General features: G+C 48.6%; 1 protein-coding gene across 1 annotated transcript; it reads left to right on the forward strand.

Annotated features, from left to right (window-relative positions):
* Positions 1-273: 273 nt before the first annotated feature.
* LOC123430665 (GDSL esterase/lipase At4g28780-like) lies at positions 274-1,972 on the forward strand. Its single transcript, XM_045114514.1, has 5 exons — positions 274-538; positions 704-829; positions 909-1,159; positions 1,365-1,641; positions 1,752-1,972. Exons 1-5 carry the CDS (start codon positions 274-276, stop codon positions 1,970-1,972), a joined length of 1,140 nt encoding a protein of 379 aa, XP_044970449.1.
* The last annotated feature ends 19,132 nt before the right edge of the window (positions 1,973-21,104 follow it).

Raw genomic sequence — 21,104 nt, forward strand, 5'->3', positions numbered from 1 at the left:
GGAACAAGCAGCATACGCCGTCAGATCGCTGACTGCGGCGAAGGACTCGAAGATACTGCTGCAGGTAGCCAATTGCTGCAGCTCCTTTTGCTTATGATATTCGTCTTCTTCTTGGCGCCGTCCCATCACCTCTTCTTCGAATCGTCCTGGGCGAGCGCGCGAGTGTGTATATACATATACATGTATATATAGGCATGCCGATGCGACGTACCAATGCCCGCTCGTGTTGGAAGCAGAGGCGCGAGGTAAGGGGAGCTCCATCGGTCCAATATAATGGCCGGCCGAGGCGGGGCGCTCGCGCTCGTTGCGCTGTGCATGCTCGAGGTCGCGCTGCGGGGCACCGGCGCCGCCGCCGGGGAGCGGCTCGTGCCGGCCATGTTCGTGTTCGGAGACTCGACGGTGGACGTCGGCAACAACAACCTGCTGCCGGGCTGCAAGCCCGAGTGCAGGGCCAACTACCCGCGGTACGGCGTCGACTACCCCTCCCACGCGCCCACCGGCCGCTTCAGCAATGGCTTCAACCTTGCTGACCAGATAGGTGCCGTCAAAAATCCCTCTCCCCCTTCAGTTATACTCCGTATTAAGTTTTAGTAGCAGAGACTACTGATGATCTTACTCCGGACACCTTACATATCTAGCAAAAAAGAACTGAGTTGAGCAGTTTTTTTATACGTGTACATAACATGTTCTGACGTACGTGCAGCTCAATTTCTTGGATTCAACGAGAGCCCGCCTGCTTTCCGATCCCTCCCGGCCGAGGGCATCGTTCCACAGATGAAAGGCGGCATCAACTTTGCGTCGGGAGGGTCAGGGCTGCAGAACCAAACGGGCCAACATGTACGCACACCGGCCAGACTTTGTTTGCGCCAACCTGACTAAATGGCATCAATAACCACGTGAGGTAAGAGGCTGGCTTCCTCTGTTGTGCAGTGCGGAGGAGTCTACACTCTACAGCATGGCCGACCAACTCGAGGAGTTCACGTCGGTCGTCAAGATGATGGGGGACAGCTCGTACGACCTCATCTCCACATCACTCTTCTTCCTCAGCGCCGGCAGCAACGACTTGTTCGAGTACGCCGATGACAAGAGCCCTGACCCTCACCGCGACGACACCGCCTTCCTGAAATGCCTCGTGGATTCTTACAAGACCTACCTGCAGGTGCGAAGCTAGTATGAAGTTGAGTCATTTACTTTGAGACGAATGGAATATATATTACTCCCTTCGTTTTGAAAGAAAAAATATATACTATTACTTTTCAGTACTAAATCAGCGACAACTAATATGGTTCGGAATGAGTAGTGCTACCCGGTGCTTCCGATGAGAACCTCGTCGTGGTCAGATCACGGACGTTGTTTTGTTGCAGGAATTGTACGCGGCCGGGGCGAGGAAGTTCAGCATCGTCAGCCCGTCGCTGGTGGGGTGCTGCCCGTCGCAGAGGGCGGCCGCGCTGACACATCACAACGGCTTGGACGAGCTCCATTGCTTCGGCGCGGCCAACAACCTGTCCAGGCAGCTCTACCCGTTGCTGGCCTCGACGCTCCAGGGCCTCAGCCGTGATCTGGACGGCATGCACTACTCTATCAGCGACTCCACAGGGATGGCCGAGACGGTCTTCACACCCGGCGGCGCCATTGGCTACAGTACGTCAACAACACCCCGACGTGCTGCCCTTCCGTCGTGTGTTTGGGACGAGACGGTGAAGATCTGACATCCGATACTTATCATTTGGGTTTCCCTTTTTTTCTGGCAGACCTGACGGTGCTGGACACGGCGTGCTGCGCCGGGTCAGGGCAGTTCGGGACGGGCGGGTGCAACGCCTCGGCCGTGCTCTGCCCCAACCGCGCCAACTTCGTGTTCTGGGACGGCTTCCACCCGACGGAATATGCGTCGAGTTTGGCCGCCTTCGTGCTCTTCAACGGCGGCGGGAAGTTCGTCGGCCCGATCAACGTGGAGCAGCTGGCGGCGCTGTAGCGAACGGTCCGGCCGTGCGTGCTCGTCTGCTCCGGCCACGTACGTCTTGGTACTATCTGCTCCGGAATAAGTAGTGGTGTGGAGTTCGATCGGGGGATGGGTATAGATGGATTCTTGTCCACGTCCAAGAATTTGGTACTGGTACCTGCGTGTTTGTTGTTGTCTGGTCTCATTCTTGTTAAACTGTTGTAACAGCTTCGGTTATACATGCCTAGAATATAGGATCATAGATGTCCACAAGGCCTGCGTGCGGACTCCTATGGATGGTCTCCCTCCTCATGTGTATATAGGCATGCCTTGTGTAATTGTAACCATCAGTGAATATTACATCATTCAACTTGGTATCACTTACCAGGTGACGCCATGACCTCACCCTCCTCCGGCTCCGGCGCCCCCAGCTCGGCCGCATCGCCCAGCTCCCTCTCCTCCAACACGGCGCCACCTCCGGGCACCACTCCGTCCGTCTCCGCCGCGACGTCGCCCATCACCTCCTTTGGTATTCCTCCCTTCACCTTCCAGGCCACTGCGAGCACCCCCCATCTCCCAGTTTGCCCCCCTCTTCACCACCTCCAACCCGGCGCCATCTCTGCCTCCTCCTCGCCACCCGATCTTCAATGATCATATCACCAACCACATCAAATTTCTTCTCAACCCCGCCGACCGCAACTACCACAAGTGGAAATCATTTTTCCTCATGGTGCCCGTTCGTTATGGCGTCTCCTTCTTGATCGAACACCCCCCACCACCCAACGCCGACACCCAGTACCGCGAGCTCGACGCCCATGTCACCCTATGGATCTACGCCACTCTCGCCGACCCCCTCATTGATCATGTCGTCGGCGCCACCACCACCTATGTCGTCTGGACCAAGATCAAGGATTACTTCCTTGCCAACCGCGCCGCTCGTTTCATGCTCCTCAACCGCCAGTATCGTAATCTCAAGCAGGGCGACCTCTCCGTCACCGAGTACGCGCGCCGCCTCAAGCTCCTCACCGACAGCCTCGCCGACATCGACTACGCCGTCACCGAAGTGGACTTGACGACCCAATTCCTCCACGGCTTGGACAAGCGCTTGGACACCATCCGCGTCGTCCTTGGAGATCAAGGGCTGCCCTTCGACACCGTGCTCTCCCGCGTCGTCCTCGCCGAAGAGTCCATGACACACCGCGCCGCCGAGGAGAGCGCGTCTTCCTTCGCCCTCCCCGGTGCGGGCTCCTCCACCAACGTCTCCAGCTCGGGCGGCCGCCCCCAAGGCGACCGTGCACGCGATCGCACCTCCGATCGCCCGCCTGCAAATCACCCCCATCCTCCCCAACAACAACGCGGCCGTGGCGACGGTGGTGACCGTGGCTGTGGACGCGGTCGTGGTCGTGGCCGTGGCCGTCACGACTCTGGCGGTCGTGGCCAGCAATCCCACCCTCCGGCCACCCCGTTCACGGGCTACTTCGCCCCCTACGGCATGGCGATCGCTCCTCCACGTCCTGGCGGGGTCCCTCCTAATGCCGCCGGCGTCCTTGGGCCACGCCCCGGCTCCCACGCCCACGCCTACCCCGTGTTCACGCCGACGCCGTCTCCGCCATCACCCTACTTCACCGCGCAGCCGCCATCATGGGATCATCTCGCCATGTTGAACGCTGCGTACAGCAACGGCGGCGTCCCGGCTACTCCCTCCACCGACTGGTACTTCGACAGCGGCACCTCTTCCCACGTTACGGGCACCTCAAGTAACCTAACCTCGTCTAGTTCTTCATTACAACATGTACCGTCTCGCATCTTGGTCGGCAATGGTCAATCACTCCCTGTCACAGCCAACGGCACCACCACACTACCAACCAACGACTTCCGCCTCACCGACGTCCTCGTCTCCCCCACTGTCATCACCAGCCTTATTTCCGTTCGTAAATTCACCAAGGATAATTCTTGCTCTGTTGAGTTTTACCCTTGTGGCTTTCTTGTGAAGGATCTACACACGCGGAGGGTCCTCATGATCTCCATTAGCCACGACGGCCTCTACCCCTTCACTGGCAACACACCTTCACCGGCATCCGCGCTCCTCGCCCACGCCTCGTCAGCTCTCTGGCATCGTCGCCTCGGCCATCCTGGCACACAGGCACTCTCCACATTAGCTCAGGACTTCCTTCCCGACTGCAATAAGGACCCTCTACCCCCTTGTACCGCCTGTCAACTAGGCCGACAGCCTCGCCTACCCTTTTCTTCTTCCTTTAGTAAAACATTTGCACCATTTGATCTTATACATTGTGATTTGTTGACCTCCCCTATTGTAAGCTTCTCTGGATATCAATATTATCTTGTTGTGTTGGATGATTTTACCCATTATTCATGGTAGTTCCCACTGCGTAACAAATCCGACACCTCCACCACCCTCCAACGCTTCTTCTCCTTTGTCCACACCCAATACAATGTCGTCATCAAAGCTATGCAATGTGACAACGGCGGCGAGTTTATCAACCACACACTACGCTCTTTCTTCTCCTCAAATGGCATCGGTTATAGGTTCTCATGCCCACACACCTCTCCCCAAAACGGCAAGGCGGAACGTCTCATCCGCACCACAAATGACATTGTTAGAACTCTCCTTTTTCAAGCTAACCTCACACCACCCTTTTGGGTAGAGGCCCTACACACCGCAACCTATCTCCTCAACCGGCGTCCATCCTGCGCCATTGCCGATCACACGCCCTACTTCCTCCTACACGGCATCCACCCAACATACGACCACTTACGAGTTTTTGGTTGTCTGTGCTTTCCCCACACGGCAGCTACTATGCCACATAAACTCTCCCCGCGTGTTGTCCGATGTGTCTTCCTCGGTTACCCCCTCGAACACAAAGGGTACCATTGTTTTGACTTAACATCTCGCCGCGTCATCGTCTCTCGCCACGTCGTTTTTGACGAGACTTGCTTCCCGTACACACCGCCACAAGATCCCACGTCCACAGACAATCCTGCATGCAGAATCCTACCTAACCACCCACCCGATCACCCATCAATTTCGGCCACCTCGTACGGGTCACAACCACCCCGACCAAATCTCCCGCCCTCGATTCCCACCCCATGCACGTCGCGCCAGCCCGCTCGTGCACCCCCCGCGCCGACTGCTACTCCCACGCGTCCACCCGGTATTGCTCGCGCCGACCCTCCCGGCGCCACGAACGCCTCCCCACCTACCATCTCTGACTCCGCCAATCATCACTCCCCTTCCGCTGCCTCCGCATCCACTCCGTCCGCCACGACCGAATCTTCCTCGCGACGCGCGCATACCCGACCAAACATAGACCCCGACGGTCCCACACAATCTGCATCGGCCTCCTCGCCCCCATGCACACCGCCTCGCCCGCTTCCGCTACGTGCACGACCCATCGCACCCACCAAAAATTCCCACAGCATGGCTACCCGCTCCAAAACTGGTTTCTGCATGCCCCGTCGCCTCTTTCTCGCCGACGCAACGTCCCCTGCTATTCCCCCCCCCTACCAGCCAGCTACAAATCAGCACTCAAAGACCCCCATTGGCGCCAAGCTATGCTCGATGAATACAATGCTCTAATGAATAACTCTACTTGGTCTTTGGTGCCTAAGCCTACAGGTGTCAACGTGGTCACTGGCAAGTGGATCTTTCGTCACAAGTTCAACATGGACGGCTCCTTGGCTCGTTACAAGGCTCGTTGGGTGCTTCGCGGCTTCACGCAACGCGAGGGTGTCGACTACGACGAAACGTTCAGCCCCGTCGTCAAACCAACAACTATCTGTGTGGTTCTCAGCCTTGCCACATCACACTCCTGGCCCATCCATCAACCGGATGTGAAAAATGCATTTCTCCACGGCGCCTTAAACGAAACCGTCTTCTTCTCCCAACCAGCCGGCTTTGTTGACCCAACCTCCCCGGATCATGTCTGTCGTCTCCACAAATCACTTTATGGCCTCAAGCAAGCTCCTCGCACATGGTTTCTTCGCTTTCAGGCCTTCTTACTCTCCATCGGCTTCCATGCATCCAAGAGTGACACGTCCCTCTTCATTCTCCATCGTGGTACCACACTTGCTTACTTGCTAGTTTATGTCGATGATATCATCCTCACCGCCAACTCCACTACCACCCTTCACACCACCATCTCCTCGCTCAAGAACGAGTTCGCCATGACGGACCTGGGTCCTCTCCACCACTTTCTTGGCATAAACGTGACGTCCACCAAGTCCGGTCTCTTCCTGAGCCAGCAACAATACACGCTAGAGATCATTGAGTGTGCCTGCATGCTCAACTGCAAGCCCGTTCCAACCCCTATTGACACCAACTCCAAGATGTCCCTTACACACGGTCGCCTTCTCTCCAACCCAACACATTACCGTAGTCTGGCCGGGGCTCTCCAATACCTAACACTCACATGGCCCGACATCTCATACGCTGTGCAACAGGTATGCTTGTTCATGCATGAACCGAGGGGGGCACACATGCAACTCATCAAACGCATACTCCGCTACCTGCAAGGTACGTCCCACTATGGCTTGCAGTTCTACCGATCCACATCACTGGACTTGGTCGCCTACACCGACGCCGATTGGGCCGGGTGCCCCGACACTCGCAAGTCCACCTCAGGGTTCTGTGTTTTTCTTGGCTCGAACCTCATCTCTTGGTCTTCCAAACGCCAAGCCACCATCTCACGATCCAGCGCCGAGGCCGAATACCGGGGCGTCGCCAATTGCGTCGCCGAGTCTTGTTGGTTACGGCAGCTCCTCGCCGAACTACAACATCCTCCCACACGAGCAACCGTGGTTTACTGTGACAACATCAGCGCATCCTACCTCGCCTGAACCCTGTACAACATCAACGTACCAAACATATCGAGATTGATCTTCACTTTGTACGTGATCGGGTTGCCATGGGAGACGCTCGCGTTCTCCACGTTCCATCATCCTCGCAGTTCGCCGATGTCTTCACCAAAGGCTTGCCATCGCTGGTGTTCCACGAGTTCAGAACCAGCCTCAACATCCACGGTCATGGAGTTCCGGCTGAGGGGGGGTGTTAAACTATTGTAACAGCTTCGGTTATACATGCCTAGAATATAGGATCATAGATGCCCACAAGGCCTGCGTGCCGACTCCTATGGGTAGTCTCTCCTCCTCATGTATATATAGGCATGCCTTGTGTAATTGTAACCATCAGTGAATATTATATCATTCAACTATTCTATAGGGTTTGTTTTCAGTTTATTCACAAGTGTTTTCTCAAACAAGACATGTACATGGTCTGCACGGAAAATTACGATTGGCAAGAGCAATGAGCAATTTGACTATTTGAAGTATACTTGGACAATGTTCGTGTGTTGCGGTGAAATATAAATGCTCTAAAATTCAGGTTGTGATTTAACTGTTCATATTAATGTGATTGTGTAAATAAATGTTGATTAAGTTCTGTTTGGGACTTATTTTATAGTTTGATGAGATGTTGGTAATTAACTAAAGTAAAATTTGTTTCAAAGGTAAGTAAATTTAGGGCCGGTTCTTTTGATGACTTAAAAAAATACACAAATGATAATGCTCACACGTGTATCATGTTTAAACTTTGCCCACACCCAGCCATCTTTCTTGATTTTGTTTCGTACGAATCTTGATTAGCAAAAATGTATGTGCGTTGCATCGGGAGAAAGAAGATAATCACACCCCTTAAGCATAGCCTATTACACGAGTAGTTGTTTGATTTACGACCCACATAAACTATTCTCAACATGAAGAATTAAGCTTTCGGCCAAACCTTCTTCGCAAAATGGCTAAGAAATGTTTGCATTCTTTTGTTTGCCACTTTGCTATTTTATCCCATCGCCACTGTTGCAGGAGGTGCTCTCCACTCATGATGGTGTGTACTTTGATTTAGCCAACATATAAAATGTTTTTGTTCTAGTGAGAAAACGGCTAGAATGCACCTCATTAAAATAGCATGTGTGATTTATCCAAGGAAAAATAATAGCTAAAAGAAATACCATTGACGAAAGAATAAAAAAATCTGGAGATAGAGAGATTATACTTGTGAGTGCATGAAACATTATTCCAAAGGACGTACTTTCGGTTAGCCAATCGTTCAAAGCAAAAGATTAGTGCAATGGATAAAAAGTACACACCTTGACAAGACAGAACTCCGTCACATCGGCATCATATAGATTCCAAAAATATCCGCGTGATCCTAAAAAATATTGAGTGAGAAGAGGAGTAGAATTAAATTATTACGTCAAGATTCCTCACCAGAGCATAGAAGAGGAGAAAAAAGAATCCTACTCTTCGATATATAACTAGACTCAAAGCAGTTTTTCACTAGACTCGACTCGGCCAAGTTCGATCAATCAAGGGGGCTTCTAGATCGGTACTGGTCTGATACCAACTTGTCACGCCCAAAATGCGACCCTATCCTCAATTTGGCACGGAGGCCTCGTCAGGGATAGAAGCGCATCTCGTCGTGTCGCAAGAATGGATATCGTTACAAGTACATGTACTGAAAAGAAGAGATATATGATAGAAATGGCTTACACTCGCCACAAGCTACATCAGAGTCACATCAGTACATTACATAAACATCAAGAATAAGAGCAGGGTCCGACTACGGACGAAAACAAACGAGAAAAGAAGAACGACGTCCATCCTTGCTATCCCAGGCTGCCGGTCTGGAACCCATCCTAGATTGATGAAGAAGAAGAAGAAGAAGCAACTCCAAATGAACAATCAACGCGCTCGCGTCAAGTAACCTTTGCATGTATCTGCAATTGGTGTTGTAGTAATCTGTGAGCCACAGGGGACTCAGCAATCTCATTTCCAAAGGTATCAAGACTAGCAAAGCTTAATGGGTGAGGTATGGTTAAGTGGTGAGGTTGCAGCAGCGGCTAAGCATATATTTGGTGGCTAACTTACGAGTAAAAGAAATAAGAGGGGGGAAGATCTATGCATAGCGGACGTGAACTACGGATGATCAAATGAATGATCCAGAACACCTACCTACGTCAGGCATAACCCCACCGTGTCCTCGATCGGAGCAGGGGCTCACGAAAGAGACAGTCACAGTTACGCACACAGTTGGCAAGTTTTAATTAAGTTATCTTCAAGTTATCTAGAACCAGTGTTAAACAAAGTTTTCACGTTGTCACATAACCGCGGGCACGGCTTTTCGAAAAGATTTAACCCTGCAGGGGTGCTCCAACTAGTCCATCACAAATTACCACAAGCCGCATAGAAATCCTCAATCACGAAGCTCGCGATCTCGTCGGATTCCTTAGTGGAAAACCTCAACTCTGAGATTACCCAAAGCATCACCGGAATCCCGATGCACAAGATATCTCGTCAAAGGTAAAACTAATCCAGCAAGGCCGCCCGACGTGTCGACGATCCTGATAGGAGCCGCGTATCTCGTTCTCAGGACACGACGGATGGAACTAGCTACGGGTGCCAAACCTCGAGTTTCCCCGTGGTGGCCCCGCAGGCAGACCGTTTGGGACCAACACCATCAGCACTGGCCCCCTGTTTATGTAAAATTACTCCTCGGGTTCATGACGCCCTATGCATTTCAGTGTTAACAAGTTATTATGTTGGAAAAATGTAGAACCAATGCTGGGCCTTGCCAGACCAGCTTTAATCTAAAACGAATTATCAAGGGGGTCCCCATAACAACCCCGGTCGTGTTAGGAGCGCTCGTTTAGCCGAAACTAAGGGGGCAAAGGTGGAACAGAACACCAGGCTAGAAAGGCCGAGCCTTCCACCTTTTACCAAGTATATAGGTGCATTAAATTAAATAGCAATAATATATGGTGATATGACAAGGAACCCATGTTATCACATGGAAGCAACTACACCTGCAACTAGCAACGCTAACAACAGGGTTAAGCAAGCAGTAACATAGCCAATCAGTGGTTTGCTAGGTTGTACAGGTTGAAGGTGATCATGGCATTGTTGAGAGGCTGATATTTAACATGTGGTAGGCAACGAGACATAAACGATAGAAGCGATAAAACTAGCATGGCAATTATAGTAATGGTATCTGGGGAAATGGTCATCTTGCGTGAGATCCCTCTTGGAAGAAGAACAACTCGGTGAAGTCGGCGAACCAACGTAGTCGAACGGGTCCTCACATTCCGACACGCTTGCGGAACTCTATCGGAACGGAGCAAACCGGAAACAAACATCAACACAAATATTCACCACACGATGCACAACATGATGCACAACCTAATATGATGCATGATCAGTTCAATGATGCAAGGGATGGCATGGCAATTCACCTCACGCAAACACTACACATTAAGTGAAGCTCGATATGCAACGGGTTGCACATCGACGAAACTCCTCGTTTAAATATTTAGTTTACTCCCGATTATTTACACGGCAATATTAAATTGTTGTTATCATGGCAAGGTGTGAAGCGGTGATCCTACATGGCATCCTAGTCGGTTAACACGCGGAGCATAGAACGGAGTTACGTCACAAGAAACATGCAACACAATATATCATGCCATGAATGCATTATGCATTTAAGTTCAACCACGGCAAGAAGGGAAAGAAACACATGTCCTCACGGTGAGCGAGAGGGAACCATGGCGGCAAAAGGAAACGATGCCACGACAACGTTCCTATCCCGATAACTCGTCGAGATAACGTGCCAACGAATAGGGAGCGTGTGCGGGAACGCTAAATAAAGATGGGGTGATCCCGGTTACCGAGTTCCCATGTGTCGAGGCACAAAAAAAGAAGTACACGTGCAACGGGCAACATACGGTGCATACATATATTCAACTCATACATCATATGTGATCGGTACACGACACGTCCCATCGGTATACCTTCGAGGCGTGCAATTCGGAGGGGTTCAGTGAAGGTGAAGGGGAACAACGGTCGTCGTGGACGTCGTGGTACCGGTCCCGTCGACGGTAGTCGTTCGCTCGGCGTTGTGGTTCTCGGGTCTTCGGCGCCGGTAGTCGATCACGTCTCCGTCGATGTTCGGGGTTCGTCGAGGACGTCGTTGTACTCGGCGAGCTTGTCGGTTCCATGAAGGAGGTGGTGGTGCATGCGGCGACGGCAAGCGGCAGCACGAGCAAATGCGAGCGGAGGCCACGGCTACAAACGCCAGCAACTAATATCTAGCAACTAGCATGCCTCAGCTAGCAACCTAGCATGCCTCAACCTACACAGCAACTAACAACATCAAGCATCCTACCTCAACTAGCAAGCTAGCAACAGCAACTAACACAACTAGCTACAGCAAGCATGCACGGCAGCTAGCAACGACAAGCATCAACAGCAACCGGCCACGGCAGCGGCACAAGCAAGTACATGCAGCAGCTAGCAAAACAAGCTAGCATCCTAGCAGCAGCAAGCAAGCAAAACACATCAGGCAGCATACGGCAAGAGCAGCAACACAGGCAGCAACAAGGTAACAGCTACAGCGACAGGGGGCACCGCACAAGGCAGGCTAACAGCACGACACAACACACGCAGCAGGCGGCTCGGCACGGGACCAAGGCGGCGCGGCACAGGCAGGGCACCGACAGGGAACGACGGCGCACGACGCTGCCGGAGGGCGCAGGCGGGCAACGGGGAGGAAGGAGGAGGCCATGGGGACCTGGAGCGGCGGCTCGGCAAGGCGCAGAGCAGCTCCTGGCGGCGGCACCTCGGTAGGGGCTAGCGAGCTCGAGGCCAGCCGAGGCGAGGCCGAGGGGGCGCGGCGCGGCGGCGGAGAGTGCACGTGGCGGGGAGCGCAGGCGGCGGGCACGACTCCGGTGGAGGCTGGGAGGAGGGAGCCGGGAAAGAGGGAGGAACGCGAGGAGGGAGAGGACGCGCGAGGGGGAAGGAGCTATGCGAGGGGAGGATGAGGGGATCGGCAGAGGCGCTAGGGTTGGGGGGCCTGCTGGGCCTGGGGTCCCCTCTCTCCCTTTTGGTTTTGGTTTTTTAATAAAGACATAGAACAAACTTAAAGGAAAATATATTTTAACAAAATAAAAAAATGCATTTTACTCCTTTAAAAATATACCCCAACTTTTAAAATAGATTGGGCCTTTTAAACAAATAAAAATAAAACCCTTTTGAAGAATAAAATAAAACCTCTTTTATTTAAAGAATAAAATAAAAGCTTTTTAAAAGAGAAAAGAAAATGAGACGGTTTTAAAATAAAACAAAAGGAGAAATAAAATAAAAACCCAAGGGTTGCCCCCACATTTAATAAAATGATTTTCTTTAAAAGAAGACGAATCTTTATTTTAAAAAATAGGGGTTAAAACGGAACTTTAGCAAAACCACAAAGAAAGAAATAAGAGGAGAGAGAGGGGGAACTACTATCGCTCTACGACTCGGTGATCACTCGAAGCATAACACTCAATACACCACACGCGACAGATGATGCAAGATGCCATGCATGATGCGACGATGCAAACTACATGACGATGCAATAAACAAAAATAACCACACGACGGAAACAGAAATAAAGGGGAATCTTCTGGGGTGTCGGCATCGGGTTGTCACACGCGCCCCCCCTGGCCACGGCTACAGGCTTGTGGGCCCCCTGTGGGCCTCCTGCCTTGGCCCTCAAGTCCCCCGATCTTCTTCTGTTCTGGAAAAATTCATTTCAGGGATTTTATTCCATTTGGACTCCGTTCCAAAATCGGATCTGAAAAGAGTCAAAAACACAGAAAAAACAGGAACTCACACTTGGCACTGAATTAATAAGTTAGTCCCAAAAAAGATATAAAAGGTATATAAAACATCCAAAGTTGAATTTTTGATGCTTTCCTGCTACCTAGCATAGATGTCCTTTGTAACTCCTCTTATGTGACATGAATGTTCAGATCCGTTAGATTCAAAACAATAGTTTGCTATTGACGTGGAGACAATAATACTTCAAGCAAACTAGCAAGGTAATCATGAACTTTCAGAATAACAAGGCCAAAAAAAAGTTATCCCTACAAAATCATATAGTCTGGCTATGCTCTATCATCCTTGCACAACGAATTTAAATCATGCACAACCTCGGTATTGGCCAAGTAATTGTTTTCACACCTTTACTTTCTCAAACCTTTTCAACTCTCACGCAATACATGAGTGTGAGCCATGGTTTTAGCACTATAAGTGGAATGGAGTGTGGTGGAGGTTGCAAGGCAAACAAGGAGAAGATGGTCACATCGACTAGGCATATCAATGAGCTATGGAGATGCTCATCAATAGATATCAATGTGAATGAGTAGGGATTGCCATACAAATGATGCACTAGAGCTAAGAGTATGTGAAAGCTCTTAAAAAAACTAGTGGGTGTGCATCCAACTTGCTTGCTCACGAAGACCTAAGGCAATTTTGAGGAAGCCCATCATTGGAATATACAAGCCAAGTTATACAATGAAAATTTCCCACTAGCTATATGGTGGTGACAAAACGAGAGACTCTCAATCATGAAGATCATGGTGCTTAATATGAAGCACAAGTGTGGAAAGGAGATAGTAGCATTGTCCCTTCTCTCTTTTTCTCTCATTTTTTTGGTGGGCTCTTTGGCCTCTTTTTATTATTATTATTTTTATTTTGGTGGGCATCTTTGGCCTCTTTTTGTAAATGGGCTTCGCTGGCCTCTTTTATTTCCTCACATGGGACAATGCTCCATCAATGATGATCATCACACTTACAACTCAAAACTTAGAGGAATGATGACTCTATATGAAATGCCTTCGGTAGTGTACCGTAACAATGATCTAGCATGGCATAGACATCAATGGAAACATCATGCTAGCTATCTTATGATCATGCAATGGCAATGTAGAAGTGGTGGCACATGTCATGGTGGTAGTTGCATGGCAATATATCTCTGAATGGCTTTGAAAAAGCCATAGTAGGTAGGTATGGTGGCTGTTTTGAGGGAGGCTAATGGTGGGTTTTATGCACCGGCGAAAGTTGCACGACACTAAAGAAGATAGTGATGGTGGAAGGTGAAAGTGCATCTAAACCATGGACTCAACATTAGTCATGAAGAACTCATATACTTGTTGCAAAAGTTTTAGTATTAATCGAAACAAAGCATTCAACGCATACTCCTAGGGGGAGGGTTGGTAGGTATAAACCATCGCGCGATCCCGACCGCTACACAAAGGATGACAATCAATAAACTAATTATGCTCAGACTTCATCACATAGCGGTTCTCCATACGTGCATGCTACGGGAATCACTAACTTCAACACAAGTATTTCTAGATCCACAACACCTTACTAGTATAACTTCAATATTACCACAACCACAACTCAAAACTAATTGAGATGAATCAAACTTCTCTAACTACTCAATGCACATGAAGGTGGAAGTTTTCGTATCCCTTTGGATAACTACCCCTTTTGAGACTACTTTCATAGCATAGATCAACTACCACACCACGCACTGCCGTGCTCCAAAAGATAGAATTGAAGCACACAGAGCAAAATCAACTAGCTCAAAAGATATAAGTGAAACACATGTGAGCTGAATTGCCTCACCAAAGGATATAAGTGAAGCTCGACAAAATCACGGTGAGTGCATGTCTCTCTCTAGGTGTGCAGCAAGGAAGATTGTGACACAACAAAAATAAAAGACTCCTATGATACAAGACGCTCCAAGAAAAACACATAACATGTGGTGAATAAAAATATAGCCCCAAGTAACGTTACCGATGGATTGAAGACGAAAGAGGGGATGCCTTCCCGGGGCATCCCCAAGCTTAGGCTTTTTAGGCATCCTTGAATCAACTTGGGGTGCCTTGGGCATCCCCAAGCTTGAGCTCTTGCCACTCTTTATCTCTTTGTCCATAAGAACTTCACCCAAAACTTGAAAACTTTACAACACGAAACTTAAACAGAAACTCGTGATATCATTAGTATAAGAAAGAAAATCACCACTTCCTTAGGTACTGTAGCAAACTTAAATTCTACTTATGTTGATGTTGGGTTACTGTATTTTCAATCTTCCATGGCTAATACCCCCTGATACTATCCATAGTTTCATCAAAATAAGCAACCAACTCAACAAAAACAGAATCTGTTAACAGCAGACCAGTCTGTAGCAATCTGTATACTTCGTATACTTCTGGTACTTCAAAAATTCTGAAAAATTACGACAGTCTGAAGAGTTTGCATAGCAATCAGCAGCAAGAAGAATCAACTCAAAAGCTCTCACAAAAAAAATAATTAAAATTCTTTTCATGAGCAGAAAGTTTCCGTCTTTTCCAGCATGATCAAACGATCATCCCCAAGACTAATCATAATGGTTTTACTTGGCACAAACGCAAAAGAAACACAAAAAAACACAATCATAACAGAATTATGAAAAGTGTGGAAAACACAAAACAGAAAGAAAAAGGATAGATTCGTTGGGTTGCCTCCCAAGAAGCGCTATTGTTTAACGCCCTTAGCTAGGCATAAGGTGATGGAATCACGTATAGTCATCTTTGGTGCTCAAACCATAAGTAGCCCTCATCATAGATTTATAAGGCAATCTTATTTTCTTTCTAGGAAAATGCTCCATGGCCTTTTTTAGAGGAAATTCAAATCTAATATTCCCCTCCTTCATATTGATGATAGCACCAATAGTACTTAGGAAAGGTCTACCAAGAATAATGGGACATGAAGGATTGCAATCTATGTCAAGTACAATGAAATCCACGGGTACATAGTTCTTATTTGCAACAATAAGAACATCATTGATCCTTCCCATGGGTTTCTTGACAGTAGAATCCGCAAGATGCAAATTAAGAGAACACTCTTCAATCTCATGAAAACCAAGAATATCACATAAAGACTTTGGAATCGCGGAAACACTAGCACCCAAATCACACAAAGCATTGCATCCATAGTTTTTGATTTTGATTTTGATAGTAGGTTCCCACTCATCATGAAGTTTTCTAGGTATAGAGACTTCTAATTCGAGTTTCTCTTCAAGAGATTTCATCATAGCATCTACGATATGTGCGGTAAAGGCTTTGCTTTGGCTATAAGCATGTGGAGAGTTTGCAATGGATTGCATCAAGGAAATGCATTCAAACAAGGAGCAACTATCATAATTGAATTCCTTGAAATCCAAAGTGGGAGTTTCATTACTACCCAATATTTTGATTTCTTCTACTCCACTCTTCACACCTTTATCATCAAGATAGGTGGACTCCGAATCATTGGGGCATTTTTCAACCAAAGTGGATTCATATCCAGCCCCTTCATCAATAGGTTTGACATGCGAAAACAAAGATTCAAGAGGAGTCACACCAAGCACTTTAAGATCTTCGTGATTTGCATCACTAGAACGCACCCTTTTAAACCATTCATGTCTAGCGCGGATTTGGGCGGTTCTTTCTTTGCTCTCATTAATGCAGACACGCATAGCTTTTAAAGTTTCATCCAAGTTAACCTTGGGAGGAGCACATCTAACTTACAAAGCATCAATATCACAAGACATCCTATCAACGCTCTTAGCCAAATCGTCTATTTTTAGTAGTTTCTCCTCTATGGACGCATTGAAAATCTTTTGAGAGTTGATGAACTCTTTAATATTACTCTCTAAATCAGAGGGTAATTTGTTATGATTTCCATAGGTGTTGTTGTAGGAATTGCCATAGTTGTTATAGGAGTTACTAGGAAAAGGCCTAGGAACATAGTTTCCTCTAAAAGCATTGTTGTTTCCAAAATTGTTCCTACCAACAAAATTAACGTCCAAATTAGCGTTGCTACTCTCAATCAAGGAGGATAGTGGCATGTAAGTAGGATCTAAAGGAGCATTTCTACTAGCAACCAAATTCATCAACTCGTCCATCTTAGCACTAAGCGAGTTAATTTCTTCTATAGCGTGTACCTTTTTGCTAGCAGGTGACCTTTCAGTGTGCCACTGAGAGTAGTTGGTCATGATATTGTCTAGGAGTTTTGTAGCTTTTCCTAACGTGATTTCCATGAACGTTCCACCTGAGGCGGAGTCCAAGATATTTCGAGAGGCAAAATTCAAACCAACATAAAAGATTTGTATAATCATCCACAAACTCAAGCCATGAGCGGGACAATTTCTAATCATTAACTTCATCCTCTCCCAAGATTGTGCAACGTGTTCATGATCAAGTTGCTTGAAATTCATGATATCGTTACGGAGAGAGATAATCTTAGCCGGCGGAAAATACTTGGATATGTAAGCATCTTTGTACTTATTCCAAGAATCGATAATATTTTTAGACAAAGAAGAAAACCAAGTTTTTGCACGATCTCGCAAAGAGAACGGAAAAAGCTTAAATTTAACAACATCATTATCCACATCTTTCTTCTTTTGCATATCGCAAAGTTCAATGAAAGTATTAAGATGGGATGCGACATGTTCACTAGGAAGGCCAGAAAATTGCTCTTTCATAACAAGATTCAGCAAGGTAGCGTTGATTTCATATGACTCCGCACTAGTGGCGGGAGCAATCGGAGTACTAATAAAATCATTATTATTAGTATTCGAGAAGTCGCAAAGTTTGGTGTTTTCAGCCATGATGACTTCAACAAACAAACAAGAACACAAGCAAGCAAGAAAACTGGCAAAGGAAAACGGCAAAAGGCAAATGAAAACGGCAAAGGAGAAAGGAAAATGAGAACGACAAATGTGAAGTGGGGGAGAGGAAAACGAGAGGCAACTGGCAAAAAGGTAAATGCAAGAGATGAGTTTGTGACACTTACTTGGATAGATCTTGACTTGATCTCTCCCCGACAACGACGCCAGAAATCCTTCTGCTGCTGGCTACACCTATAGGGATTTCCTTGGCAAATATGCAAAGGATTCCCCCGCAGCCTTGGAGCCTTGCGTTGGTGTTCCCTTTAAGAGGAAAGGGTGATGTAGCACAGCGGCGGTAAGTATTTCCCTCAGTTTGAGAACCAAGGTATCAATCCAGTAGGAGGATCGCGTCAAGTCACAAGTACCTGCACAAACACAAAGAGCTTGCACCCAACGCTATGAAGGGGTTGTCAATCCCTTATAGATTGTTTGCAAAGTGAGAACTGAAAGCAAAAAGTAAACAAAGCAAAGTAAAAGTAACAGCGGAGATGATAGTTGTGAATAGACCCGGGGGACGTAGTGTTCACTAGTGGCTTCTCTCATGAAAGCAAGTAGACGGAGGGTGAACGAATTACTGTCGAGCAATTGATAGAACCGCACAAAGTCATGACCTAATCTATGGCAATGATCATACATATAGGCATCACGTCCAAAACAAGTAGACCGATACTTTCTGCATCTACTACTATTACTCCACACGTCGACCGCTATCCAGCATGCATCTACTGTATTGAGTTCATAAGAACAGAGTAACGCCTTAAGTAAGATGACATGATGTAGATGGACAATCTTAAATCTATGACGAAAGCCCATCTTGTTACCCTTGATGGCAACAACATGATGCGTGCCTTGCTGCCCCTTCTGTCACTGGGAAAGGTCACCGCACGGTATGAACCCAAAACCAAGCACTTCTCCCATTGCAAGAATCATAGATCTAGTTGGCCAAACAAAACCCAAGACTCGGAGAGACTTACAAGGATATCACATCATGCATATAAGAAATCAGCAAAGACTCGAATATAATTCATAGATAATCTGATCACAAATCCACAATTCACCGGATCTCGACAAACACACCGCCAAAGAGGATTACATCGGATAGATCTCCATAAAGATCATGGATAACTTTGTATTGAAGATCCAAGAGAGAGAAGAAGCCATCTAGCTACTAACTACGGACCCGTAGGTCTGAAGTAGACTACTCACGAGTCATTGGAGAGTCAATGATGTTGATGTAGAAGCCCTCCAGCTCCAAAGTCCCCTCCGGTAGGGCACCGGGAAGGGTCTCCAGATGAGATCTCGCGGAAACGGAAGCTTGCGGCGGTGGAAAAGTGGTTTCGTGGACACCCTTATTTTTTCTGGGATTTTAGGGAATAAATAGGCCAAAGAGCTAGGGCAGGGGAGCTCTAGGGGGCCCACAAGCTTGGTAGCCGTGAGCCCCCCTGGTCGCGACTACAGGGCTTGTGGGCCCCCTGTGGGCCTCCTGCCTTGGCCCTCAAGTCCCCGATCTTTTTCTGTTCTGGAAAAATTCATTTCAGGGATTTTATTCCGTTTGGACTCCGTTCCAAAATCAGGTCTGAAAAGAGTCAAAAACACAGAAAAAACAGGAACTGACACTTGACACAGAATTAATAAGTTAGTCCCAAAAAAGATATAAAAGGTATATAAAACATCCAAAGTTGACAAGATAACAGTATGAAACCATCAAAAATTATAGATACGTTTGAGACGTATCAATCACCAGCCATCGACAACCTGGACTGCCTTCCTCAACATGAGTTAGAAGATACGAGACCCACAGGTGCATCAACAACTGCAAGACGATTTGGTGGAGCACCTATGGATGCTCAAGGGCAACGCTTAGCTCGATGTGTGATGAATTATGAGTTTTATTTGTTGAACTATTTTTATTTGTATTGATTTGTTGAACTATTTTTGATTTGTATTGATTTCTATGATGAACCATGTCACAAAAAATAAAGGATCTGTTCATTTTGTGCCGAAGCATACCGAATATGGGCCAAAAGTGGGCTAATTTGCACCGAAAGTGAGCCAATTTGCGCCCAAAAATGGGCCGAAATCAGCTGTTGGGGGCGACCTTGGGGGTGGTTGGGAATTCAAGCCCCCCACGCCGATTTTTCCGCCAGCACACCTCAGGCGGTGCTATTTCACGCCCCCCGGGGGGCGAACGGCCGGAGATGCTCTTAAAGAGTTCGCCCACACGACCAACAACGCGCGGTTGCCAGCTACGCCGTGTGGGTGAACCAATTTTCGTCCACACAGTCTGTCATGGTATTTTCACAGCAGATGCCACGGGGTGGCTTAGATCGTCGTTTGGGGCCGATGGGCGCCGGCGGCGTCTAGGAACGAGTGAAGGCGCGAGACACATGACGAAGATCTACCTAGGTCCGAGGCCCTCCAATGGAGGTAAAGCCCATTGTTAGGGCATATTTCTCCCTAAGTTGTTTCGGTGATTGATGACAATGCCTGTGTGGACTAATCATGTGCATTGAGCATTTCAGATAATTCATGTCTAGGTACAAGACGATTCGATGCCCCTCGAAGTCTCTCAAAGACGGTTGCTTTCTACGTTTCTCTTTGGTGAATTTGAGTCGTAGGAAAGCCGTACTATTAAGAGGAGGTCCGTTTCGAAAAGGTTTGGGTGAAATCAACACGTACACATTCCTATTTGCACCACCTTTCCCTTGCTTCAATGGAGCTCCAACCATGTTATCCATGTATGTGCAAAAGGATACCGCTGGCACAACGGTAGTACCGCCCTCAGGGCGGTAGTAGTTTTTTACTACCGCTCTGTGAGCGGTAGTAGTTTTTTTACTACCGCTCCGTTGGAATTTTTGCGCATCCCTTTGCCTCAGCAGTAGTAGGCACGGTAGTATTTTCTTACCAACGTGGTTGGTGAACTGTCGTGCGGTAGTACCGCTCCAGCAGCGGACGCCCGTCGGTGGCACAAAGTAGCACGACCTTCCCACCCCTATGCCCCATTCCATTTCATCCCCCCAAACCCTCCCATGCCCCCGCCCTCCCCTCCGCCCGCCACCCTCCCGCCATGGACGATCCCTCGCCAATTTCGGCAACCCGGTCGTCGTCCCGGCCACCAAGGCGAAGAAGAAGAAGGCGCCCCAGGGTACGAAGAAGCCGCGGTCGAAACTCACGCGGGAGGAGATCACAAAGCTGGACGCGAAATCGTCCAAGAGGCGGAACCGACGGGCGGAGGCGAAGACGAAGGACGCCGCGGCCGCGTACGCCATGGAGCTTGCTGCGTTGGAGGCCGCGCGACAGAAGGCCAATGCTCAAGAGAAGGAGGACATCGTCAACAAAGCGCACACGCTCCTCATGATTGGGTTGTGCCGTCCGACGAGCTTCGCGGCTGCGCCCGTCGGGCCGGCGAGCACATGCTCGTCGGTCGTCCGGCCTCCGTAGTGCCCCTCCCCGACGTCGTCGACCACACCATTGTCGCCCGGTTTCCCTCCGCCAAGGTGCCAAGCCCAAACCCGTTTGTTGGGGGCGCCGAAAGTCAGCGTGATCGCGCCGTCCACGCCGCGCCCCTCGGCCGTC

Source organism: Hordeum vulgare, chromosome 2H (genome assembly GCF_904849725.1).
Source record: "Hordeum vulgare subsp. vulgare chromosome 2H, MorexV3_pseudomolecules_assembly, whole genome shotgun sequence".
Taxonomy (NCBI): Eukaryota; Viridiplantae; Streptophyta; class Magnoliopsida; order Poales; family Poaceae; genus Hordeum; species Hordeum vulgare.

What these genes read in the sequence shown, in the direction of transcription:
- LOC123430665 (XM_045114514.1), top strand. Translation starts at nt 274, where the DNA reads ATGGCCGGCCGAGGCGGGGCGCTCGCGCTCGTTGCGCTGTGCATGCTC. An exon ending in CAACCTTGCTGACCAGATAG is followed by an intron (nt 539 to 703) that starts GTGCCGTCAAAA and finishes ACGTACGTGCAG; the next exon opens with CTCAATTTCTTGGATTCAAC. An exon ending in CTTACAAGACCTACCTGCAG is followed by an intron (nt 1,160 to 1,364) that starts GTGCGAAGCTAG and finishes GTTTTGTTGCAG; the next exon opens with GAATTGTACGCGGCCGGGGC.